Source organism: Schistocerca cancellata, chromosome 7, assembly GCF_023864275.1.
Source record: "Schistocerca cancellata isolate TAMUIC-IGC-003103 chromosome 7, iqSchCanc2.1, whole genome shotgun sequence".
Classification (NCBI taxonomy): Eukaryota; Metazoa; Arthropoda; class Insecta; order Orthoptera; family Acrididae; genus Schistocerca; species Schistocerca cancellata.
In genome coordinates this window covers 96,878,429-96,905,909 of record NC_064632.1, presented here as the reverse complement: position 1 = coordinate 96,905,909, position 27,481 = coordinate 96,878,429, and the positions used below count along the sequence as shown (strand labels likewise).

Below are 27,481 nucleotides of genomic sequence, written 5' to 3'. Positions count from 1 at the left end.
TACTTTCATTTCTTTCTTTATCCAGTTCTGCACATTTCCCAAACTCCATGCTTCAACGTAAATAGAAAAATTTTCTTGTCCCCATTTCTTACTCAAATTCATTGGTCTTGCTATTTTTATCTTCAGTGAAAAAGATAATTGTCTTATATAACAAGGCCTTTTCATTTCCATGTGTTCAAAATGTAACAGTGAAAGTTACATACCATATTTACTCGAATCTAAGCCGCACTTTTTTTCCGGTTTTTGTAATCCAAAAAACCGCCTGCGGCTTAGAATAGAGTGCAAAGTACCGTATTTACTCGAATCTAAGCCGCACTTTTTTTCTGGTTTTTGTAATCCAAAAAACCGCCTGCGGCTTAGAATCGAGTGCAAAGCAAGTGGAAGTTCTGAAAATGTGGGCAGGTGCCGCCACAACTAAGTTCTGTCGTCGAATAAATGTAGTGCTACACAGGCATGCTTTGCAGGCACAAAGATAAGTACTGTCGCCAAAACCTCTGCGTCAGTAGATAAATTTAAAAAAAAGGTTGAAGACAAGAATTTTTCTCCGCCCCGAGTTTTGACCACTGCATTTTCATACATTATCCAACGAAGTAAATACAAATTAAGTATTGTTTATTTTCGAATTTAGCATCATTTCAATGTACTATGAAAATCAGACTGGCAAGACTGTTTGGGATGTTTGTCAATATGGCCAACTCTATGTTCTGAATTTTTTCTTACCTGTGAGAAGAGATGGTTGCTAATAGGAACTTTTATGAATTGTTAATCACATGCAATATTCTCTTCACCATAAGAATAATACGAATATAAACATTTTGCCATGTATTCTTTCGTGTTTGCTGATATCTCATTTAAAACCTGTCTGCCTAATAAACTACGAAACTAGAGTGAGACAACAGCGAACGCGGAAGAATATACATATCATGTCATGTTTATATTCGTATTATTCTTGTGCCTAATAGTGATACAGTCAGAAATGAAGCACGTCAATTGACTAGATTTTTAAATCTAAGATGACTAATTTCTGTGCAGAATGTTGTATACTAAAGAGGCGTCTGCAAAGATTTTCAAACGGAGAAAAATTTTTGCTATACTCTCGTTCAGAACATCATCGATCATATGCAGTCTATTATTTGGTTCTTGTTGATCATCGTCAAAGAAAGCAGCAGTGTTAGTAACTAACAACAAATAGCTGTATCGTCATTCATTCGACCTAAATTGTGTCTCATATTACAATGGACCAAAATTGTTTCGATTTGGAGGTGCGGCCTAAAACTTCTCTCTCCCCTGGAATTTCGAGTCTCAAATTTCAGGTGCAGCTTAGATTCGGGATTTTTTTTTTTTTTTTTTTTTTTTTTTTTTTTTTTTTTTTTTTTTTCCTTGATTTCGAGTCTCATTTTTCAGGTGCGGCTTAGATTCAAGTGCGGCTTAGATTCGAGTAAATACGGTAAGCGGAAATTCTAAAAAATGTTGGTAGGTGCCGCCACAACTAACTTCTGCCGTCAAATATATGTAGCAATTCACAGGCATGCTTTTCAGGCACAAAGATAAATACTGGCGCCAAAACCTCTGCGTCAGTAAATAAAAAAAAAAAGGGGGTGGAAGAAGAGATTTTTCCTCCGCCCCGAGTTTCGACCACTGCATTTTCATACATTATCCAACGAAGTAAATACAAATTCCGTATTGTTCATCTTCGAATGTAGCAACATTTCAATGTACTGTACTATGAAAATCCGACTGGCAAGACTGTTTGGAATATTTGTCAATATGGCCAACTCTATGTTCTGAATTTTTTCTACCTATGAGAGGAGATGGTTGCTAATAGGAACTTTCATGAATTGTGAATCACATGCGGTATTCTCTTCACCATAAGAATAATACGTATATAAACATTTTGCCATGTATTCTTTCGTGTTTGCTGATATCTCATTTAAATCCTGTCTGCTTAATAAACTACGAAACTAGAGTGAGACAACAGCAAACGCGGAAGAATATACATATCATTTCATGTTTATATTCGTATTATTCTTATGCCTAATAGTGATACAGTCAGAAATGAAGCACGTCAATTGACTAGATTTTTAAATCTAAGATGACTAATTTCTGTGCAGAATGTTATATACTAAAGAGGCGTCTGCAAATATTTTCAAACGGAGAAAAATTTTTGCTATACTCTCGTTCAGAACATCATCTATCATATGCAGTCTATTATTTGGTTCTTGTTGATCATCGTCAAAGAAAGCAGCAGTGTTAGTAACTAACAACAAATAGCAGTCTCTTGCCATTGTTTCGCTAATGAGACGATTCCTCTCTTTTTCTTTTTTTAATTGTAAGCGGCGGTAGCGCGCACAAAAGCAAGCCATGCCGCGAGCAGGACAGGTCGTAAACACTGATTATCAGAATGCGACAAACAGTGCATGACACAGTACAGTAATGCATTTTCAGCTTAGAGTGACGTAAACACCTATAACAAAGAGAACGGCACTTATCAGATCAAAGAAAAATAAGCAATCAATCCAAACCAGACGAAGCACGTGAAAAAGGAAGGGTACCTGTATAAATATGGACGGAGCGCCTGACGCATAGCAATGGCTACCTGGCAAAGCTTAACTGCTAAGCTTACTACGCGAACCAAACTACTGTAGCTGTATCGTCATTCATTCGACCTAAATTGTGTCTCATATTACAATGGGCCAACTTTGTTTCGATTTGGAGGTGCGGCCTAAAACTTTACTCTCCCCTTGAATTTCGAGTCTCAAATTTCAGGTGCGGCTTAGATTCGGGAAAATTTTTTTACCTTGATTTCCAGTCTCATTTTTCAGGTGCGGCTTAGATTCGAGTGTGGCTTAGATTCGAGTAAATACGATAAATAGCTTCCAATATCTGGAAATGTAAATGTAAATCATAGGTTACACATTGCCATGTATAAAATGAGTTGCTGCCCCCCCTCTCCCCCCCAAGCAACTGGAGACAGTGGCTGTGTTGTGTTGTGTTGTGTTGTGTTGTGTTGTGTTGTGGCGTGCGTTTGTGTGTGTGTGTGTGGGGGGGGGGGGGGGGGGGTGCAGGTACACATTCCACTTCAGTAGGAGGACTTTGTCTGAAAGTTTATGAGAAAATATTGTTGCAGTCTTTTTCATTGTGTTTGCTTGCAACTCATTGCCTCATATATGTCCTTTCCATAAATTTCTGTTCTGTTGCTCCATTATCTCATCATTTTTGTGAAACTGGTGCATGCTGCTGAAGAATTGGTGATTATCTCCTTGCATGTTTTAGTGCCACTTTCAGGTAGTAGTCACATCTGCTCTACAGATTAATACAAAGCCCACACTGTGTCATCACCAGTTTGTTCTCTCTTTCTGATTTTGTGTGATCCCATGTGATGTTCTCAAACTGTCTTTTCCGGGCATTTGGCGAGTATACTCAGGCATACTCTGTGTGATGATCCAGTTTCTGTTTCCAACGCTCTCTGAAATGACAGCAGTATGAAATGACAGCAGTATGAAATGGGAGAGATTGTGACTCATGATATAGAGGTGACATTGAGTGACAAGAGTTCGTCACATGTTGAAAAACGTGCATGCATTCGTACATCTACAACTCTCTCTCTCTCTCTCTCTCTCTCTCTCTCTCTCTCTCTCTCTCTCTCTCGCGCGCACACACACACACACACACACACACACACACACACACACACACACACACACACACACAGGTCACAACTACTGTTGTCTCCAGGCACTAGGGATTGACTGCGATGAGCAAAAATTCGACGGGTGTGAGTGGTGAGAGTACATAAGAGGTGGGGTAGGAGGGAGAAGGATGGGGGCGGGGGAATTCATTAGTGCTGTCTTTGGGAGTGTGCAGATTGTAGGCTGTAGGTGCAGCATTGGGAGGCTGTGCTGAAGGAAAAAGGCAGAGGAGAGAATCAGAGAAGAGGAAAGGGCTATGCAGATGCGCTGGGTGATAGAAGGTGAGTGAGACTGGAGTGGGAGCAGGAAAGGAGATAAGAGGCACTTGCAGCAGGGACTAAAGTTCACATTATGTAAGAAGGCAGCCCAATTTTCAGTCGTTCTGCACATCCACCCCATCCTGCCACTAGCCACTGGCACCCAATAATATTAATTCTCTTTCTGAGCAGCTAACAGAGTGTTACAGCTAGGAGTGAGAATCTCACTCCTGCATGCTGCCCTGTTGCTGTACTTCGCGACAACCAAATTATTTATTCAACTGTCAATTTTTTTTGTTTCCTTTTTTTTCTTGCAGCAGTATAGCTGAGAATGTGTATGTTTATGGCATTAAATTTGAAGTGCTTCACAAGCAGGCGAAGCAAATTATTTACTGCATCTATAACTTTTTCAAATGTGAATTTGAAAACACATCTCCTACTGATGACACTTGAAAACACAAGAATACCATGTGTTGTCGGCAAGAGAATTGTAAGTGAAAATGTCAGAGCTGCAGGAACCATAGAAATAACTGGTTTCATGTCACATGGAAAGCATCGAAATCGCAAGGAACCTGTAACACAAATGGATGGTTTTAACAAAGATGTTTTAAAGGGCTCCATGTGAATGATGAACACACGTCGTCACAAAAATGTTTACAGTTATGCATGCTTGAATTGTAAGCGCTTGTCAATGTAAAGAATTTTAAAAGATGTTGGTTCCAGATACATTAAGAAGAGAGTTTTTAGTTCAAAGAAGTGACATAGGTGCAGTACAAACTATATCCCATATAAAGATCCACAATACAAGAGGAGAAGGGTGCTCAATAGTGTACTGCCTTGGTGAAATGTGGGCCAGTTAGAATCATTCCAATATGATCTGCTGGAAACTGAGTGATGGTACTGGCGGTTTTAAAGTTGTCATAGGAATAAATTCTTGGACAGTTATAAGCACTGTCAGTTCCGTGACATGATTTACAATTCTTGTCATATCTTGCTTGAAGTCGGTCATTGCGAGTTAAATTTAACAGTTATAGAGAAAACATCAAGTACGAACACCAGTGACACGTGGAATTAATTTGGGAAAAGTGTTTTAAGGCTATGTGGGAGAGGGGGGGGGGATTCAGGATGTTATAATAGATCGCTTGTGCATGAGGCAATGGACAGCATCCCACCTATAGCGTGTTCATAGTGTGCAGCATGCTGAAAAGCTTCAGACAGAAGAATTTGACAGGAAAGTGATGATGGATATAAGCGTTGAACCTATCATCATAAATTTACAATCAGATTGTTCGGAAACAGACTCAAATAGAAGTGACAATGGTATTACAATGTAGACCTTAGAACAAAGTTATAATATTTCTTAGTTTTTAAAGACTTGTGGTTTAAAAAATTTGTTTGTCAACGTATCAGTTGCATACATAATAATTAGAACTTCCTAGCCTTTTTCACTTGGACTTTGTATCCTTTTAATTACGCAGACTATAGTGTTCAACATATTACCCAAGGAGAAGTTAAACTTCTCCCACCATGTTGTATGCTCTGATAACACGCGAGAATGCAGCTGAATAAATTTGTCAGAAGTCTGATATTTCCACATGTAAACCTCTGTCATTTTCAAGGTATGAACTGGATAAGGCCCTAAAATAACAGTAACTGTTACTTGTCAAGATATCAGTGGTTTTCGATGTTATTGGTCACCATTCCCTAGAGTTATTTGCAGATGATGGTTAATTGCTTCCATGTTGAATGGATTATAAATGCGGTCTCTCCTTGTAATATCAAACCTGTTAGTTTATGATTTTGGTTTGTGCTTCAAGTTAATTTTGTTGTGTATTAAATTTTTACTTATAATGCAGTTCAGATCGCGATAAATTTTAATTATTGCAAGCAGTTTCAATGACCTTGTCATTAGACAATTGTCATTTTGAGAAAAATTGTACTTCACGTCTTCACAGACCTGTGTCAGCTGTTCTCACCTCCCGACGTCTCACCGGGTAAATCTGTAGAGCAGTGGATGCAATGTCATCAAGAATTAATATTTATCTTATGATGACTGATCGCAATTGGTTTTAATATATGTTATTCCCGTCATAGATTTGAGCATATAATACAATGTACAGTAGGCAAATGAGCCTGACTGTTATCCGCAGCAACACAGTTCAGCAACGTGGACTTCATTTGCCTGCGCTCTGCTGCTGCGCATGCGCAGTTCTCATAACCCCCTATGCTTCCTTTCCACTCCACCTCTATGCACGGAAGCGCCATCCTAGGTGACGCGGGCTATAGTGAAGGTTGAGGCCATGGTGTTAAGCCAAAGAAGGATACGATGTTGGAAGAGTTTCCACCTGTACAGTTCAGCAAAATCGTTGATGGAAAGAAACCAGTTGGCAGAGGCTGTGAAGCATCCAGTGACGTCAAGCACGCAGTGTTGAACAGTATGCTTGGCTGCTGTCTCTTGACCACTGTTTGGTGGTGGCCTTTTATACAATCAGACAGCTTGTTAGTTGTCATGTCCGCATAGAATGCCATGTAGTTGTTGCAGCTAAGTTGGTAGATCACATGGCTGCTTTCCCCTGCCATGGCTTTGATGAGGTCATAGATGCTTATGATACAACTGGAGTTAGATGCTAATGAGAGGATTTATGGGACAGATCTTGCATGTAAGTCTGTTTCTGTAAAATGAGCCATGGGTCATAGGGAACAGGTGTGGAGTAGGGGCTAGGGGCAACAAGGATATTACGTGGGTTGGGTGAACGGTGGAACACCATTCTGGTAAGGATGGTGAGGATACTTCTCATTTCAAGGCACAGTGAAAGGTAATTGAAATTATGCAGGTGGGAACTCTCCCTGCAACATATCCTCTGTTCCCATAATCTCCTGCCTCACCTGATAAACTCCCACTCCAGTCCCACACACCTTCTGACCATCTCAGCACAACTGCAAGTCCTTACTCCTTCTCCGATTCTTGCTTCTCGCTTCTCTCTATCCTCCTCCCCCCCCCCCCCCCCCCCTTCTCAGCCCAGCCTCCCTATTCTGCACCTAGCAGCTTACCATCCTGTCACCACCACAGCCTGGCACTCCCATAGGCACCACTACATCGTCATGATCATCATCTGTATCCCCATTACTCACTCGGCTGAGATTGCTGCTCAGCACAGTCAGGCCTTGGCACCTCGAAATGACAGGGGCTCTGTGTGTGTGTGTGTGTGTGTGTGTGCTTTCTATATCTGAAAAATGACTTTGTTCATAACTTTGAACAGCATTGAACTAACAGTCTCCTTTCAGTGTGTGTGTGTGTGTGTGTGTGTGTGTGTGTGTGTGTGCGCGCCGCCTCCGCCGCCGCGCCCCCCGCCCCCTCCTCTCCCCCCTGCTCAGTGCCTCTTCTGTGTGGTAGGTTATTCCATCTGCAGAGAGAGAGAGAGAGAGAGAGAGAGAGAGAGAGAGAGAGAGAGTGTGTGTGTGTGTGTGTGTGTGTCATGATAGCATGTACTCTTCCTGATGCTATTGCACCAACAAGGTAAGAGTTATCACAAATACTCTAACATGGCTACCAGTGCTGTATGTACAGTTTATTTGCCAGAATGTGTCCAACGGACAAACACAGTGGACTCTTGTTTTATGTGCTATGCTTCCTTTTACTAGTGTGCCACTGTACAAGCAGGTGACTGTAGCGTAATCTGATAGTAAATAGAATTCTGTGCGATTGTGAAAATGTATTGGAGTTGATAATTGTAATTCAGATTAAAATTTATGTGATCTCGGCCAAGAGCTTATTCAAGGGACCAATCAGATGAAAATCTGACAGTGCGTGGTCTGGACTATATGGTGTATGCTGGAGCACCTCTTACCCAAATTTGGCGATTTTCTCATGAACAAGAGCAACCACATGGGGCGAGCATTGTCATGAAGAAGTTTGAGACCATCAGCATTAATGTTGTGACATTTGTGAGGAAGGACACGACACAACTTACCCAAAGTTCTGATGTAGGCTGCAGCATTCACAATGGTCCTGTGTTCAGCAGAGTCTCCCAATAATGCACCATGCATATTCCAGACAGCACAAGCACTTTCTTAGCACATGAGTAACTTTGAATTTTTCTTCATACTAGGCAGCCAGCATATTTCCACTCCATAGAGGCCTGCTTTCTTTCAGGTGTGTAGTGTTATGCCCATGATTCATCACCAGTCATGATTCCTTCACAAAGTCGTGCCCTTTTGCGATGTAAAGTGTTAAGTGATCCAAGCTTGACGTCATTCGCTGACCGTTGTGGTTGTGAGGTTCTTAGTTACCCCACGAGCACTACCTCCACGAAATTTCAACGTGGCCTGAACAGAATTGTACACTGTGCCATAGAAAATGTTGAACTGCTATGATAAAGTTCATAGTTGCACATGCTGGTCATTCAAAATTGCTGTGCCACTGGCTCAGACATTCTGGGGGTTGCAGCAGTTACTGGCCGCCCGATTATGCTGTTGTAACAGGGGGTTACTTCAACTTGCCAGGTATAGATTGGGAGTGTTACGCCATCAAAACTGGCGCCAGAGGCAGGGAATCGTGTGGCATTATTCTGGATGTCTTGTCTGAAAATTACCTTGAGCTGGAACCAACGCATGAAGGTAACATCTTGGACCTCTTGGCAACAAACAGACGTGAACTTATCGAATCAGTTAATGTAGAGGAAGGTATCAGTGATCATAAGGTTGTGACAGCATCTATGACAACGGGTCCTACAAGGAATGTTAAGAAAGGTAGGAAGATACATTTGCTCAGCAAGGGTGACAGGATACAAATTTCAGAATATCTCAGCAGTCAGCATCAAATATTTGTTGATGAGGACAAAGATGTGGAGAACAAATGGAAAAAACTGTAGTGTATCGTTCAATGTGCCCTAGACAAGTATGTCCTGGGGTGGGCTGGTGTAATGTTAAGCGTTTTCGTGGACTTACTTGTTGAAGAATGCTGGTTCTGCTTTCTTGCAGCGCCGATGTCTTCTGCTAGCACCGGACGCTCCTCCGAAGATTTCACTGCTAGGAAGGGGAAATTTTCTCTCTTTCTCCCCCCCCCCCTCCTTATTTAAAAAACACGCTACTCTCGGAATATCATTCAATGCAGCAGAACATATTTATTTCCACTTTGTACAAAAAAACAACTAAACTTTGTGAAGTAAGCCCACACATTATCAGGCACCCAGAATCAGTTAATTACACATTTTTGAACACAATTAATACATAAGCTTTTATCATGGCTGACTATCCACGTCCACTTGCTTTACAAGCAAGCGCTTTACCACTAGACCACCAAGCCTGATATGTATAATATAGTTCGTATATATGTTTTGATGAGAGATTTTCCAAGCACCAAAATATGTTGCATGTTTGTTTGTATCATTTGATTGCATTGAATTTTTGTTGTTGTTGTTGTTGTTGTGGGCTTCAGTCCTGAGACTGGTTTGATGCAGCTCTCCATGCTACTCTATCCTGTGCAAGCTTCTTCATCTCCCAGTACTTACTGCAACCTACATCCTTCTGAATCTGCTTAGTGTATTCATCCCTTGGTCTCCCTCTACGATTTTTACCTACCACACTGCCCTCCAATGCTAAATTTGTGATCCCTTGATGCCTCAGAACATGTCCTACCAACCGGTCCCTTCTTCTTGTCAAGTTGTGCCACAAACTCCTCTTCTTCCCAATTCTTTTCAATACCTCCTCATTAGTTATGTGATCTACCCATCTAATCTTCAGCATTCTTCTGTAGCACCACATTTCGAAAGCTTCTATTCTCTTCTTGTCCAAACTAGTTATCGTCCATGTTTCACTTCCATACATGGCTACACTCCATACAAATACTTTCAGAAACAACTTCCTGACATTTAAATCTATACTCGATGTTAACAAATTTCTCTTCTTCAGAAACACTTTCCTTGCCATTGCCAGTCTACATTTTATATCCTCCCTACTTCGACCATCATCAGTTATTTTGCTCCCCAAATAGCAAAACTCCTTTACTACTTTAAGTGTCTCATTTCTTAATCTAATTGCCTCAGCATCACCTGACTTAATTCGACTACATTCCATTATCCTCGTTTTGCTTTTGTTGATGTTCATCTTACATCCTCATTTCATGACACTGCTCTTCCAAGTCCTTTGCTGTCTCTGACAGAATTACAATATCATTGGCGAACGTCAAAGTTTTCATTTCTTCCCCATGGATTTTAATACCTACTCCGAATTTTTCTTTTGTTTCCTTTACTGCTTGCTCAATATACAGATTGAATAACACCGGGGAGAGGCTACAACCCTGTCTCACTCCCTTCCCAACCACTGCTTCCCTTTCATGCCCCTCGACTCGTATAACTGCCATCTGGTTACTGTACAAATTGTAAATAGCCTTATGCTCCCTGTATTTTACCCCTGCCACCTTTAGAATTTGAAAGAGATTATTCCAGTCCACATTATCAAAAGCTTTTTCTAAGTCTACAAATGCTAGAAACGTAGGTTTGCCTTTCCTTAATCTTTCTTCTAAGATAAGTCGTAGGGTCAGTATTGCCTCACATGTTCCAATATTTCTACAGAATCCAAACTTATCTTCCCCGAGGTCGGCTTCTACGAGTTTTTCCATACATCTGTAAAGAATTCAAGTTAGTATTTTGCAGCTGTGACTTATTAAACTGATAGTTTGGTAGTTTTCACATCTGTCCTCACCTGCTTTCTTTGGGATTGGAATTTTTATATTCTTCTTGAAGTCTGAGGGTATTTCGCCTGTCTCATACGTCTTGCTCACCAGATGGTAGAGTTTTGTCAGGACTGGCTCTCCCAAGGCCGTCAGTAGTTCTAATAGAATGTTGTCCACTCCCGGGGCCTTGTTTCGACTCAGGTCTTTCAGTGCTCTGTCAAACTCTGCACGCAGTATCATATCTCCCATTTCATCTTCGTCTACATCCTCTTCCATTTCCATAATAGTGTCCTCAAGTACATCGCCCTTGTATAGACCCTCTATATACTCCTTCCACCTTTATGCTTTCCCTTCTTTGCTTAGAACTGGGTTTCCATCTGAGCTCTTGATATTCATACAAGTGGTTCTCTTTTCTCTAAAGGTCTCTTTAATTTTCCTGTAGGCAGTATCTATCTTACCCCCTAGTGAGATAAGCCTCTACAGCCTTACATTTGTCATCTAGCCATCCCTGCTTAGCCATTTTGCACTTCCTGTCGATCTCATTTTTGAAATGTTTGTATTCCTTTTTGCCTGCTTCATTTACTGCATTTTTATATTTTCTCCTTTCATCAGTTAAATTCAATATTTCTTCAGTTACCCAAGGATTTCTACTAGCCCTCGTCTTTTTACGTACTTGATCGTCTGCTGCCTTCACTACTTCATCCCTCAGAGCTACCCATTCTTCTTCTACTGTATTTCTTTCCCCATTCATGACAATTGTTCCCTTATGCTCTCCCTGAAACTCTGTACAACCTCTGGTTTAGTCAGTTTATCCAGGTCCCATCTCCTTAAATTCCCACCTTTTTGCAGTTTCTTCAGTTTTAATCTACAGTTCATAACCAATAGATTGTGGTCAGAGTCCACATCTGCCCCTGGAAATGTCTTACAATTTAAAACCTGGTTGCTAAATCTCTGTCTTACCATTATATAATCTATCTGATACCTTCTAGTATCTGCAGGATTCTTCCATGTGTACAACCTTCTTTTATGATTCTTGAACCAAGTGTTAGCTATGATTAATATGCATTGAATTAGAAGCTCAAATTTTGAACGCTGCCGACGGACTGTAGAGCATAATATGTGACATATAATGCAATTTGATACCTCACTGGTTAATGAGAAAAAGGAATCTTTAACAGCCAGACCGGCAGGCAGACATAGAATCACTTTTTTTTGTCAATCTAAGGGTTCTGTTTTTACTGCCTGAGGTACATAACCATAAAAAGGCAGCATATTAAAATGTCCACTAATCTTGTTATTTAGTTGAACATTATAAGATTGTCTGTTATGAAGATGATTGTATTGTGATTTGTTTTCAGACCCAATTCCAGTTTTCAGATAAACGCATTTTATTCTGATGTAATTCTTCAGGCTTTCCCAGCGAGATCTTGACATGTGGAATAATCGGGTCTACTGTCAGATGTTTGTGTCGCTCTGGCACAATATTTCAGCCACGTAACCACATAACTTCTTCAGTTTTAATCTACAGTTCATAACCAGTAGATTGTGGTCAGAGTCCACATCTGCCCCTGGAAATGTCTTACAATTTAAAACCTGGTTGCTAAATCTCTGTCTCACCATTATATTCAGGTGCGACCTGATTCTGTTTATAAGTCACATCAGTCAGTGTGACCTAAAATTTCACTGCAAATCTTTTGTGTTATAATTTGGAAAAAAATTCAACATGGTGTATGTACTGTCTTTTGTTAAAGCCAGGCGAACTGCCAATAGCCTGAGCTCTGCTGCCAAAGATTCCGTATTCCCCATTTTTATGAGTATTGGACAGCTATTATTAATATGCCATGTCTCTTTGAGTGCCACAACCATCAGTTTTGGATGACAAGACTTTTACTTGCTTACTACAGCAATGTCCAAAATTTAGTCAGCATATTGAGTTTAACCAGATGCTCAAATTTAGTTTTTAAAAAAGTGTTCAAAGTGTAACTTGTATATTAAAATTCCCACATGAATGTACTTGATAATAATGGTTACAAAGTACTGGCCTTTTTGTTGCATTCCTAAAAACATTACTATAGGTAGCAAATTCCTGCTGAATTCACCTTTTCTCAAAGCACACAGTATTGTCATTTCCATAAATTTACAAGACATGAAATTTGGTTTGCACTGTTTTCTAGTTTAGATATGCATGAAAGTAGTTCTAGTGTGAGTCACTGATGTAGGGGTGAGGTGCTTACATGCACATAAAAATTACTAGCAATAATGTACAATATGTAAACTATTTCTTAACACTCAGCTTTCTATTTATGAAGGGGTAATAGTCTGAAAACATAGAACTAGTAATGTCTGGTGCACTGGCTGCTCTCTGTCTCAGTGATTAAACATTACTGTGTGCACCTGCACTGTAGTTGAATGCCATATTTTGTTTTGCTTGGTTGTATTTGAGCTGTTGGTGCTAGAAAGAGTAATGAAACAGTTCCTGGTAAAAGTCATTTCTAGAGTGAGAGTGAATACTTGTTGCAGAGCACAAAGGATACTGCAGTTTGCTCCCTTTACACTGCTTCTCATTCTGTGAGAATTTAAATGTTAGGTGGAGCTTGCTCCCTCCACTCCTGGTTAAGTGCACCCAAGAAAAAGTGTTCAGACTGTAAAAGAAGCATAATATTGATTGTCAGTGGCTCTCCTTCTAGAATGCAAAGAAGTCAAAATATTGCTGGTGTGATATGAATCTAACTCCTTTACTCGGTTCATTCCTAGCAGTGCGGCTGAGGATGAGTCTTAGGCAGTTTTCCTTACTTACTCAAGATAATACTGGACACACACCCTTAGTTTACACTCATACATGTTTTACATATCACTAAGTTTTACTTTATTTCCAATATTTGTCTCTAAATGGTATCTCATTGCTGTACCGTTAGTTGTTTATGTCAGATGAAATTGATGCATACCGAAGCATCGTTTGTTCAGCAGTATGTTAAATATTTGCCCTGCCAAGAAATGGAAAACATATATTACTGTCTGACTGTTTTAATTGGAAAAAAAATATTTCTTTACTTGCAGGAATAGGTATTCAAGGACAGGAAGGTCTTCAGGCATCATTGGCAGCTGATTTTTCAATACCACAGTTCCAGCACTTAGCACGTCTCTTACTTGTCCACGGACGTCGTTCGTACAAGCGATCTGCGGCACTAAGTCAGTTTGTCATTCATCGTGGTCTGATAATATCCACCATGCAGGCTGTTTTCTCATCAGTTTTCTACTTCTCATCGGTACCACTCTATCAGGGGTTCTTGATGGTGGGGTAAGATGATTTGACACAAATTATTTGTTACTACATAATGAATGTATGTTATTGTGGCAGGTATCAGTGAAATGTATTTTCATCGTTTCTAGGTATGCTACATTGTATACAATGTTTCCTGTGTTTTCACTGGTCTTGGATAAAGATGTTTCAAGTAAAATAGCTCTCACGTATCCAGAGCTATATAAAGAATTGAGCAAAGGACGTTCTCTGTCATATAAAACATTTTTCATGTGGGTACTCATCAGTATATACCAAGGTAAGAGTAGTTGCAATATATTTATGGTATTGATGCAAGAATTAACAAGATGAATATTAAACAATGGAAAATCCAGGATGGAGTATAACAATATTATGAGAAGGAAAGTTGCTACTCGCGGTATAACGGAGATGCTGAGTCGCAGATAGGCACAACAAAAAGACTTTCACACTTAAAACTTTCAGCCAATGGCCTTCATCAAAACAAACTCACACACACACACAAATGCAACTCACACACACATCTGCAGTCTCAGGCAACTGAAACCACACTGCAAGTGGCAGCATCAGTGCATCATGGGAGTGGTGACTGAGTTGAGGTAAGGAGGGGGAGGGGTAGTATGGTCGGGATGGCGGATAGTGTAGTGCTGCAGGTTAAGCGGCGAGCAGGGGAAGGTTGGGGGGGGGGGGGGGGGAAGTAGTGGAAAAGGAGAGAAATAGAAATAAATTAAAAAAAAGACTGGATGTGGTGGTTGAATGATGGCTGTGTAGTGCTGGAATGGAAGCAGGGAAGGGTCTGGATGGATGAGGACAGCGACTAGTAAAGGCTGAGGCTAGGAGGGTTACGGGAACATAGGATATATTGCAAGTAAAGTTCCCACCTGCACAGTTCAGAAAAGCTGGTGTTGGTGGGAAGGATCCATATGGCACAGGCTGTGAAGCAGTCATTGAAATTAAGGATATCATGTTTGGCAGCGTGTTCAGCAACAGGGTGGTCCACTTGTTTCTCGGCCACGGTTTGTCGGTGGCCATTCATGTGGACAGACAGCATGTTGGTTGTCATGCCTACATAGAATGCAGCACAGTGGTTGCAGCTTAGCTAGTAGACCATACGACTGGTTTCATAGGTAGCCCTGCCTTTGATGAGATAGGTGATGTCAGTGACCAGACTGGAGTAGGTGGTGGTGGGAGAATGTATGGGACAGGTCTTGCAATTAGGTCTATTACAGGGGTATGAGTCTTGAGGTAAGGGATTGGGAGCAGGATTTGTCAGGATGGATGAGTACATTGTGTAGGTTCGGTGGACGGCGGAATACAACTGTGTGTACGGAAGGGGGGGGGGGGGATAGTTGGCAGGACATTTCTTAATTAAGACACAACGAAAGGAAATCAAAACCCTGGTGGAGAATGTAATTCAGTAGCTCCAGTCCTGGGTGGTACTGAGTTACGAGGGGGAATGCTCATCTGTGGCCAGAATGTGGGACTTCGGGAGGTGGTGGGAGACTGGAAAGATAAGGCATGGGAGATTTGTTTTTGTGCAAGGGTGGGAGGATAATTATGGTCACTGAAGGGTTCAGTGAGACCCTTTGTATATTTCGAGAACTGCTCGTCACTGCAGATGTGATGACCACAGGTGGCTAAGCTGTACTGAAGTGTCTTCTTGGTGTGGAATAGGTGGCAGCTGTTGAAGTGGAGGTATTGCTGGTGGTCGGTAGGTTTGATATGGACGGAGGTAGTGATGTAGCCATCTTCAAGGCGGAGGTCAACATCTAGAAAGGTGGCTTGTTGGCTTGAGTAGGACCAGGTGAAGCAAATGGGAGAGAAATTGTTGAGGTTCTGGATGAATGTGGATAGGTTGTCTACCTTTCATCCAGATAGCAAAGATGTCATCAATGAATCTGAGGGGTTTAGGCTTATGGGTTTTTAGGAAGGATTCCTTTAGATGGCCGATTAATAGGTTGGCATAGGATGGTGCCATGCGGGTGCCCATAGCTGTTGTACCCTGGATTTGATTGTAGGTAACGCCTTCAGAGGTGAAGTATTAGGTCTACAACTTTGCTTCTGCCATTTTGCAATAGCCGGCAGTAGCAGGGTTCGTGATTGGTCATAGGTGTAATACAAGAAGCTTAGGCATCTGTAAACATAATGCCATAAAATATTAGTTCATTTGTGATTGCATCATAAGGTTATTCTCGATTAACTATGTCAACTTTCATACCCATTTCTCGCCATTTGCAGGAAGTTTTAATTTTCTGCTTTAACATGAAGAAATCTGCACCTGTGGCTCTTAAAATGCTGGGTAAGACCAATGGTGAGGGAACTCTTAGTGGAAGAACGTGCTAAGAATGTTTTCAACACCTTAAGAACAGTGATTTTGGTGTTGAAGACCGACATGGCGGTAGAAGACAGAATGTTTTCGTAGCTACTGAAACAGACAAAGACAGTCAGAGGACACCATTATCAAAAGCAGTTGATTTGTTCGAGCCCAACACTGAAACACAAACAGCCACAATACAGCAATAGACACGTAAAGGTCATTTTGCAGCAGGTCAGTGCTCGACCCCATGTCCCAAATCCCGTCAAAATATACATTGTTGTTGTTGTTGTTGTTGTTGTTGTTGTTGTTGTTGTTGTGGTCTTCAGTCCTGAGACTGGTTTGATGCAGCTCTCCTTGCTACTCTATCCTGTGCAAGCTTCTTCATCTCCCAGTACCTACTTCAGCCTACATCCTTCTGAATCTGCTTAGTGTATTCATCTCTTGGTCTCCCTCTATGATTTTTACCCTCCACGCTGCCCTCCAATACTAAATTGGTGATCCCTCGATGTCTCAGAACATGTCCTACCAACTGATCCCTTCTTCTAGTCAAGTTGTGCCACAAGCTCCTCTTCTCCCCAATTCTATTCAACACCACCTCATTAGTTATGTGATCTACCCATCTAATCTTCAGCATTCTTGTGTAGCGCCACATTTTGAATGCTTCTATTCTCTGTTTGTCTAAACTATTTATCGTCCATGTTTCACTTCCATACATGGCTACACTCCATACAAATACTTTCAGAAACGACTTCCTGACATTTAAATCTGTATTCGATGTTAACAAATTTCTCTTCTTCAGAAACGCTTTCCTTGCCATTGCCAGTCTACATTTTATATCCTCTCTACTTCGACCATCATCAGTTATTTTGCTCCCCAAATAGCAAAACTCCTTTACTACTTTAAGTGTCTCTCATTTCCTAATCTAATTCCCTCAGCATCACCCGACTTAATTCGACTACATTCCATTATCCTCGTTTTGCTTTTGTTGATGTTCATGTTATACCCTCCTTTCAAGACACTGTCCATTCCGTTCAACTGCTCTTCCAAGTCCTTTGCTGTCTCTGACAGAATTACAGTGTCAAAAAATATACATGGAAAAGTTAAAATGAGAAGTCCTATCCCTCCTGCCATATTCTCCATATGTTGCTCTCTCTGTCTACCACCTTTTTCGATCAGTGGCATACAGTCTGGCTGACCAGCACTTCTGATCTTATGAACTAGTGCAAAATTGAATCGATTCATGGATCCCCACAAAAGATGCCCAGTTCTTCTGCCACAGGATTCGTATGCTATCCAAAGATGGGAGAATGGAGTGGCCAGTGATGGGCAATACTATGAATCACGTTTGTTTTTGTGTGTGTGTGTGTGTGTGTGTGTGTGTGTGTGTGTGTGTGTCCATTGTTGACGAAGGCCATTGGCCAAAAGCTTTAAGTGTGAAAGTCTTTTTGTTGTGCCTATCTGCGACCCAGCATCTCCGCTACAAGATGAAAATTGTTTCTTTAAAACAATCCAACTCTAAAAATAATGGTACCATTTTGCAAAACCACCAACTGTTACTAATCATGTATGTGTTCAGCAAAGTGCTTCAGCTCATCTGTTTATGTGTATTTAGCATATTGAAATTCTGGAGTTTTTTGTTCTTGGGTATCTGGGAAATGCCATAGAATAATTATTTCAGAGTAAAGTTGAATTTCGGGTTTCAAACTAAAACTTTTTAAAATGCAGTAATTTTACCTGTTTTAAAATTAGTTGTCAGTTAAACATAGAGAAGAAAGTGTACTGCACAGCAGCAACAGTAGCAGTTGATGAGAAGACACAAACACTGGGCCTAGAAATCAACTGTACCTTCACCAAATAAAAGAGAAGGAACAATTGGAGGAAAGGAAAGAAGGCTATTCAGAAATTATGTAGGAATTTATTCAGGATCCTTGGTCACAAAATTAAATGGTAACCAGCTGACTTTCCACAGACTGAAATAAAAATGGGGAAAAACTGGACTACAAATAAGACTGTAGATGGGGGAAAATTGTCTGCAACAGAGGAAAGAAATAACTAGAAGAGCCTCAACATAAAAGAAACAGGGGGAGACATACAAATATGCATAGATGATGGCAGAAATAAAAAGAAGGCTCATCGCACAGAGCAGACTCCCATCTGTGGGTTTCTTAGAGAAATAACATAAATTACCTAGATGGTCCCACTATGAAGACTTTTACGTATCAAAGGAATCGTATGTGAGATGACTCATGTAAATCTAATCCAGTAATCTAACATCTGCTTAGCAGTGTACATTGGTATGACTACCATCATGATGTCAGTGCTGTTAAAAGCACATTCTGTTACACAGCAGTTGTAAACTTTATTACCATCTTCCCAATAAAGGCAGATGAGTCATAGTTTACGTCAGAACCTCATGAGTGGGGACTTGCATTGCAGCTTGTAATTGGCCCCACCTCTAATCGGAGCACAATTTTAGGCTGAGTCTTGCTTTTGTGCCATATATCATTTTTGGTAAAAATGGATTCCTTATAGGATCACTTCGTTGTCTGTCTGTCTGCCCATGTGCTAAACTGTCGAGACCACTTTTTCTTAGTAACAGGTAGGAGTATTAAGTTCAGATTTGTGTCAAATATTAATGCCTACAGTCCCTTCTTGGTATAAAAAATTTAGGTTTCTAAGGCATGGACCTTGCCATTGGTGGGGAGGCTTGCATGCCTCAGCGATACAGATAGCCGTACCGTAGGTGCAACCACAACGGAGGGGTATCTGTTGAGAGGCCAGACAAACGTGTGGTTCGTGAAGAGGGGCAGCAGCCTTTTTAGTAGTTGCAGGGGCAACAGTCTAGATGATTGACTGATCTGTCCTAGTAACACTAACCGAAACGGCCCTGCTGTGCTGGTACTGCGAACGGCTGAAAGCAAGGAGAAACTACAGCCGTAATTGTTCCCGAGGGCATGCAGCTTTACTGTATGGTTAAATAATGGTGGCGTCCTCTTGGGTAAAATATTCCGGAGGTAAAATAGTCCCCCATTCGGATCTCCGGGCGGGGACTACTCAGGAGGACGTCGTTATCAGGAGAAAGAAAACTGGCGTTCTACAGATCGGAGCGTGGAATGTCAGATCCCTTAATCGAGCAGGTAGGTTAGAAAATTTAAAAAGGGAAATGGATAGGTTAAAGTTAGATATAGTAGGAATTAGTGAAGTTCGCTGGCAGGAGGAACAAGACTTCTGTTCAGGCGAATACAGGGTTAGCAGGTCGATAGACACACAAACATACACACAAAATTCAAGCTTTCGCAACCACCGCACATACACAGACTGTGGGTGTGTGTGCGAGTGTATACCTGTCCTTCTTTCCCCCAAGGTAAGTCTTTCTGCTCCTGGGATTGGAATGACTCCTTACCCTCTCCCTTAAAGCCCACATCCTTTCGTCTTTCCCTCTCCTTCCCTCTTTCCTGATGAAGCAACCATTGGTTGCGAAAGCTTGAATTTTGTGTGTATGTTTGTGTTTGTTTGTGGGTCTATCGACCTGCCAGCACTTTCGTTTGGTAAGTCACATCATCTTTGTTTTTAGATATATTTTTCCCACATGGATTGTTTCCCTCTATTATATCGAATACAGGGTTATAAATACAAAATCAAATAGGGGTAATGCAGGGGTCGGTTTAATAATGAATAAAAAATAGGAGTGCGGGTAAGCTACTACAAACAGCATAGTGAACGCATTATTGTGGCCAAGATAGACACGAAGCCCACACCTACTTCAGTAGTACAAGTTGATATGCCAACTAGCTCCGCAGATGATGAAGAAATTGAAGAAATGTATGATGAAATAAAAGAAATTATTCAGATAGTGAAGGGAGATGAAAATTTAATAGTCATGGGTGACTGGAATTCGGTAGTAGGAAAAGGGACAGAAGGAAACGTAGTAGGTGAATATGGATTGGGGCTAAGAAATGAAAGAGGAAGCCACCTGATAGAATTTTGCACAGAGCACAACTTAACCATAGCCAACACTTGGTTCAAGAATCATAAAAGAAGGTTGTACACATGGAAGAATCCTGCAGATACTAGAAGGTATCAGATAGATTATATAATGGTAAGACAGAGATTTAGCAACCAGGTTTTAAATTGTAAGACATTTCCAGGGGCAGATGTGGACTCTGACCACAATCTATTGGTTATGAACTGTAGATTAAAACTGAAGAAACTGCAAAAAGGTGGGAATTTAAGGAGATGGGACCTGGATAAACTGACTAAACCAGAGGTTGTACAGAGTTTCAGGGAGAGCATAAGGGAACAATTGTCATGAATGGGGGAAAGAAATACAGTAGAAGAAGAATGGGTAGCTCTGAGGGATGAAGTAGTGAAGGCAGCAGACGATCAAGTAAGTAAAAAGACGAGGGCTAGTAGAAATCCTTGGGTAACAGAAGAAATATTGAATTTAACTGATGAAAGGAGAAAATATAAAAATGCAGTAAATGAAGCAGGCAAAAAGGAATACAAACGTCTCAAAAATAAGATCGACAGGAAGTGCAAAATGGCTAAGCAGGTATGGCTAGAGGACAAATGTAAGGATGTAGAGTCTTATCTCACTAGGGGTAAGATAGATCCTGCCTACAGGAAAATTAAAGAGACCTTTGGAGAAAACAGAACCACTTGTATGAATATCAAGAGCTCAGATGGAAACCCAGTTCTAAGCAAAGAAGGGAAAGCATAAAGGTGGAAGGAGTATATAGAGGGTCTATACAAGAGCGATGTACTTGAGGACAATATTATGGAAATGGAAGAGGATGTAGACGAAGATGAAATGGGAGATATGATACTGCGTGCAGAGTTTGACAGAGCACTGAAAGACCTGAGTCGAAACAAGGCCCCGGGAGTGGACAACATTCTATTAGAACTACTGACGGCCTTGGGAGAGCCAGTCCTGACAAAACTCTACCATCTGGTGAGCAAGACGTATGAGACAGGCGAAATACCCTCAGACTTCAAGAAGAATATAAAAATTCCAATCCCAAAGAAAGCAGGTGAGAACAGATGTGAAAATTACCGAACAATCCGTTTAATAAGTCACGGATGCAAAATACTAACGCGAATTCTTTACAGACGAATGGAAAAACTGGTAGAAGCCAACCTCGGGGAAGATCAGTTTGGATTCCGTAGAAATATTGGAACACGTGAGGCAATACTGACCCTACGACTTACCTTAGAAGCTAGATTAAGGAAAGGCAAACCTACGTTTCTAGCATTTGTTAACTTAGAAAAAGCTTTTGACAATGTTGACTGGAATACTCTCTTTCAAATTCTGAAGGTGGCAGGGGTAAAATACAGGGAGCAAAAGGCTATTTACAATTTGTACAGAAACCAGATGGCAGTTATAAGAGTCAAGGGACATGAAAGGGAAGCAGTGATTGGGAAGGGAATGAGACAGGGTTGTAGCCTCTCCCCGATGTTATTCAATCTGTATATTGAGCAAGCAGTGAAGGAAACAAAAGAAAAATTTGGATTAGGTATTAAAATCCATGGAGAAGAAATAAAAACTTTGAGGTTCGCCGATGATATTGTAATTCTGTCAGAGTCAGCAAAGGACTTGGAAGAGCAGTTGAACGGAATGGACAGTGCCTTGAAGGGAGGCTATAAGATGAACATCAACAAAAGCAAAACAAGGATAATGGAATGTAGTCGATTTAAGTGGGGTGATGCTGAGGGAATTAGATTAGGAAATGAGACACTTAAAGTAGTAAAGGAGTTTTAATATTTGGGGAGCAAAATAACTGATGATGGTCAAAGTAGAGTGTATATAACATGTAGACTGGCAATGGCAAGGAAAGCATTTCTGAAGAAGAGAAATTTGTTAACATTGAGTATTGATTTAAGTGTTAGGAGTTTCTGAAAGTATTTGTGTGGAGTGTAGCCATGTATGGAATTGGACGATAAATAGTTTAGACAAAAAGAGAATAGAAGCTTTCGAAATGTGGTGCTACAGAAGAATGCTGAAGATTAGATGGGTAGATCACATATCTAATGAGGAGGTATTGAATAGAATAGGAGAGAAGAGGAGTTTGTGGCACAACTTGACTAGAGGAAGGGATCGGTTGATAGGACATGTTATGAGGCATCAAGGGATCACCAATTTAGTACCGGAGGGCAGTGTGGAGGGTAAAAATTGTAGAGGGAGACCAAGAGATGAGTACACTAAGCAGATTCAGGAGGATGTAGGCTGCAGTAGGTACTGGGAGATGAAGAAACTTGCACAGTATAGAGTAGCATGGAGAGCTGCATCAAACCAGTCTCAGGACTGAAGACAACAACAACAACAACAACAACAACAAGGCATGCAGGCAAAAGATACAGACCTCTTCAACTTTTGGAGTTCTGTCGTTCTCACTTACATACACGGCTATTACAAATGATTGAAGCGATTTCATAAATTCACTGAAGCTCCATTCATTGACATATGGTCACGACACACTACAGATACATAGAAAAACTCAAAGTTTTGTTCGGCTGAAGCCGCACTTCAGGTTTCTGCCGCCAGAGTGCTTGAGAGCACAGTGAGACAAAATGGCGACAGGAGCCGAGAAAGCGTATGTCGTGCTTGAAATGCACTCACATCAGTCAGTCATAACAGTGCAATGACACTTCAGGACGAAGTTCAACAAAGATCCACCAACTGCTAACTCCATTCGGCGATGGTATGCGCAGTTGAAAGCTTCTGGATGCCTCTGTAAGGGGAAATCAACGGGTCGACCTGCAGTGAGTGAAGAAACGGTTGAACGCGTGCGGGCAAGTTTCACGCGTATCCCGCGGATGTCGACGAATAAAGCAAGCAGGGAGCTAAACGTACCACAGTCGACGGTTTGGAAAATCTTATGGAAAAGACTAAAGCAGTAGCCTTACCGTTTACAATTGCTACAAGCCCTGACACCCGATGACAAAGACAAACGCTTTGAATTTTCGGCGCGGTTGCAACAGCTCATGGGAGAGGATGCGTTCAGTGCGAAACTTGTGATGGGGTTATGTGAAAGATTCAGTGTTTAAACCTCCTCTACCAAGAAACGTGCCAGAACTGCGAGCTCGCATCAACGATGCTTTCGAACTTATTGATGGGGACATGGTGCGCCGAGTGTGGGAGGAACTTTATTATCGGCTTGATGTCTGCCGAATCACTAAAGGGGCACATATCGAACATTTGTGAATGCCTAAAAAAACTTTTTGAGTTTTTGTATGTGTGTGCAAAGCATTGTGAAAATATCTCAAATAATAAAGTTATTGTAGAGCTGTGAAATCACTTGAATCATTTGTAATAACCCTGTATAATGTTACGGTATGTTGCTAATTTTTGCTTTTGGACAACAACTGAATGAGAAACAATTTTTGTGCCATGTGCCCTTATTCTGTACAAGGCATCTTCAGTGGCCTGGAAAATGTACATATTTTTGTTTATACCGTTATGTTTGCACTGTTTTGTTTGCACTTTGGGACAATTTATATATAGGCTAAAAACAGTTCTAGCAGTTTTCTTTTCCTTGATGTAGTAATAATTGAAAGTTCAAAGTACAGTTTTTATGGACATTGTTCTACATGTTGTGTTTTTGTTCCGCACACACACACACACACACACACACACACAAAAATAGGTCACAGATATCACAAAGATGCACTCAATAGTTGACAATAACATTTGGCAGCACTTAGGAAACCACAGTCCTCTTGGTACTCATAGAAAAAACTGAATACAACATGTACTCCAGCAGTGCAATATTTACAAAATAGGCATAAACAGAAAATAATGGAACTATCAATAAGAAAGACGTAATCATACATTTACATTTGGGATGCGAAACCACAAGAACACCAACATCTATTTCGCCAATGTTTAGTTAATGTGACAAACAGAACTACACGAAAAAGAAAATATGCCCTTAGAAACAGGGTTGAAACATTGCACCAACAGCAGGTTAAACAACCAATATATAGAATATCTCATAGTAGAAACTGAACACATCCTTACATGTGAAGAATAACAAAATAATTGTGACATAAACACTGGACTGACAAGAGCATAGCGAAATACACACATAATAAGAAAAATCACACAGAAGGAGCCACCGTGTAATAATTAGAGCAGACAAGGGTAATGTAACAGTACTTATAGGCAAAGAACAATACATCACGAGAACCAAGGAATACATAAATGACAATACCATACAGAAACTGAAATCGGACTGAAGTACACGATTTCAGGCAAACCTGGAATGAACACAGGAAAACATAGAACATGCATTCACTGATAGACAGAAATACTACAAAACACAGAAGAATCAATTAAGAGCAGTTATTAATTTCAGGGCAGCACCAACATACCACATGGCCAAACATCTCCAAAAATTAATCACAAAACACTATAAAGTTGAAAACAACAGAACAAGACCTAATAGATCACAGCCAGAAATAAAGGTAAAACATACAGCATCACCGATTTCATTCAACATAGGCAACATATGTACTTCCATCCCTATCACAGGAACAATAGAAGTCATAGAACAAAATCTCGCATCCCACAGCAACCTTGTTCCAGAAGCAGTAAGGGAAACAACAAGTTTGCTCAGACTGATAACTGAACAAAACTAGTTACAGTTTGAGAATGAATATTACCTGCAAAGTGATGTGCTGCTTAAGGGATCCCCAACATCAGGAACTGTAGCCAACATTTTTCTCAGTCATTTACAAAATGAGATACTGGAAAACATATGTGGATGACATTAATTGTCTGATATATGTCCCAAATGGAAAAAATATATGAACTCCATTTTAATATCAACAAAGCACACCATACATAAAATTCACGTTTGAAAAAGAAGACAAAATAAATTTTCTTGGCATAACAATTGTAAAAGTAAAAGCCAAACATTCATTTAACATTTTCCGAAAATCACTGGTCACAGACACAATTCTACATTCCATATCTAATTGTCCCCATAACAAGAAGTTTGCGCACTAACACATATGTTATATAGAATAAACAGGGTTCTGCTCAATAAGAGAAACTGTGAAAAAGAAGTGAATATGATCATACAAATAGCTAGAAGCGTTGTGCAAGACACACATGTAGTACACAGACTCAGTCAAAAAACTAAAACCCAGATACAAAACAAATGCAACACTTCCAACATCTCCAGAATGAAAAAACATTCACAAGCCATAAGCTCACAAACATGCACAATGACAATGGCACACAGAAAAGAAGCAGATGGTACACCATGACTTATACAAATTAACACACACAATGGCAAACATACTAAAGAAATGGGGCTTCCAAATAGCATATAAAACTGTGCAAACCCTGTAATCAAACTTGAGCCAACCAGCAATCAAGAGGGATAAATTCCATGGATCAGGAATATACAAACTTGAATGCCAAAGTTGTGATGCAATATGCGGCTCAAAATGGCTCTGAGCACTATGCGACTTAACTTCTGAGGTCATCAGTCACCTAGAACTTACAACTAATTAAACCTAATTAACCTAAGGACATTACACATCCATGCCCAAGGCAGGATTCAAACCTGCGACCGTAGCGGTCGCTCGGTTCCAGACTGTAACGCCTAGAACCGCATGGTCACTCTGGCCGGCACAATATATGTAGGCAGGACATGCAGTTATTTTAAAACACAGTACAAAGAACATATCAGCCATTAAAAGAATGAAACAAATCATTCCACATTTGCAGAGCACTTAAAATACCATAACCACCATTCTACAAACGTGGAAGATTTGAGAATAATCAGAATAAACAACTACAACAAATACCTTATCCAAATGTACGAAAACTACCACATCCAGAAAACCATTGGTGAAAACAAATATGTGATAAATAAGTGAACACACATCAATACAGAGACTCTATCACACTTAAAAAAAGAAATGATAAGATAAAAATCATTTCACGTGCAGCCACATTGAAACAAATACATATCCCCTCCCCACCCACCTCTCTCTCTCTCTCTCTCTCTCTCTCTCTCTCTCTCTCTCTCTCACTCACACACACACACACACACACACACACACACACACCACACCACACCACAGATATCACAAAACTGCATTCAATTGTTGGCAGTAACATTCAACAGTTGGCAACACCAACCAGAACATAACATCAGAACAAGTGTTCTGTTTCTAGTGCTATGAAGACTGAAAAATAAAATTTCAATTGGCAACTATTAGAACAAGAACAACCCCAAAAAGGAACAAAAACACAACATGCAGAACAACATCAACGAAACCTGTAAGTAGAACATACTATATTATAGAGTTATTACATCCTAGAAAAGCAACCTGCCATAACAGTTTATAACCTACATATAAATCATTGCAAAATGTAAACTAAATAGTACAAACAAAAATATGTACATATTTCAGGCCACTGGAAGAAAGACTTGCAAAGAATAAAAACAAATTGTCTATGACACAAAAATTGTGTTTCATTCGATTGTTAACTAGACTATTCAAAAGTAAAAATTATTAACATACCATAATAAAAGGTACAAACATTTGCTCATATATTTTGATATGCACAAACTCACTCATCAAAACCTGTAGATGAGTTGTCTATACATATATTGGGTGTGATTGTAAAACACATGCCTGGACACTGAGAGGTCATGGGATCAAATTTCATTCAGATCATGCATTTTTTTGATTGTCATTTTAACCTGCCCTTCACCACTCACCAATGTGATGAGTTGCCAGAAAGGACATGTGGTTTGGATTCCATGTTAAACTGTAGCTTTCCCCGGATGGGTAACTGTGGTAAATTATGGACATATGAGCTGCCATCCTATAGAAAGACTTTCACCAGGCCATTAAACCATTTGAAACTCCTCTTCGTGTTATTATTATTATATGGAACCCGTAGAGTGCAAGTCCTACTCCACTCACCCCATTTTTCCCATTCTCCCAACTTGTTAATGGATTTCTTGCTTCTTTTTTCCAATGACCAATACCTATTCTTGGATTGTCATTACCAGCCATTAACATCCATTTCTGGATGAAAGCTATCTCTAGACTTTCCCTTGCGTTGCAATCTTCAATGATAGTCTTCCGTATTTCTCCTCTCTGTTCCTTAATATTAACTGTCCATCTTCCAATCCCCCCCATGAACCATGGACCTTGCCGTTGGTGGGGAGGCTTGCGTGCCTCAGCGATACAGATAGCCGTACCGTAGGTACAACCACAACGGAGGGGTATCTGTTGAGAGGC

The 27,481-nt window shown here is 40.4% G+C and overlaps 1 protein-coding gene across 5 annotated transcripts in view; it reads left to right on the top strand.

Moving 5' to 3' along the window:
• The window catches only part of LOC126091941 (probable phospholipid-transporting ATPase IIB), a 501,129-nt gene that overhangs the window by 131,828 nt on the left and 341,820 nt on the right, over positions 1-27,481 (top strand). For 4 of the 5 annotated variants that reach the window (XM_049907269.1, XM_049907267.1, XM_049907271.1 and 1 more), the window contains 2 exons: positions 13,677-13,917; positions 14,010-14,176. The exons of the other annotated variant lie outside the window; for it this stretch is intronic. In XM_049907269.1, coding sequence (XP_049763226.1) covers positions 13,677-13,917; positions 14,010-14,176 — 408 coding nt within the window. The remainder of the gene's footprint in view (positions 1-13,676; positions 13,918-14,009; positions 14,177-27,481) is intronic. 5 annotated transcript variants of the gene reach the window in all.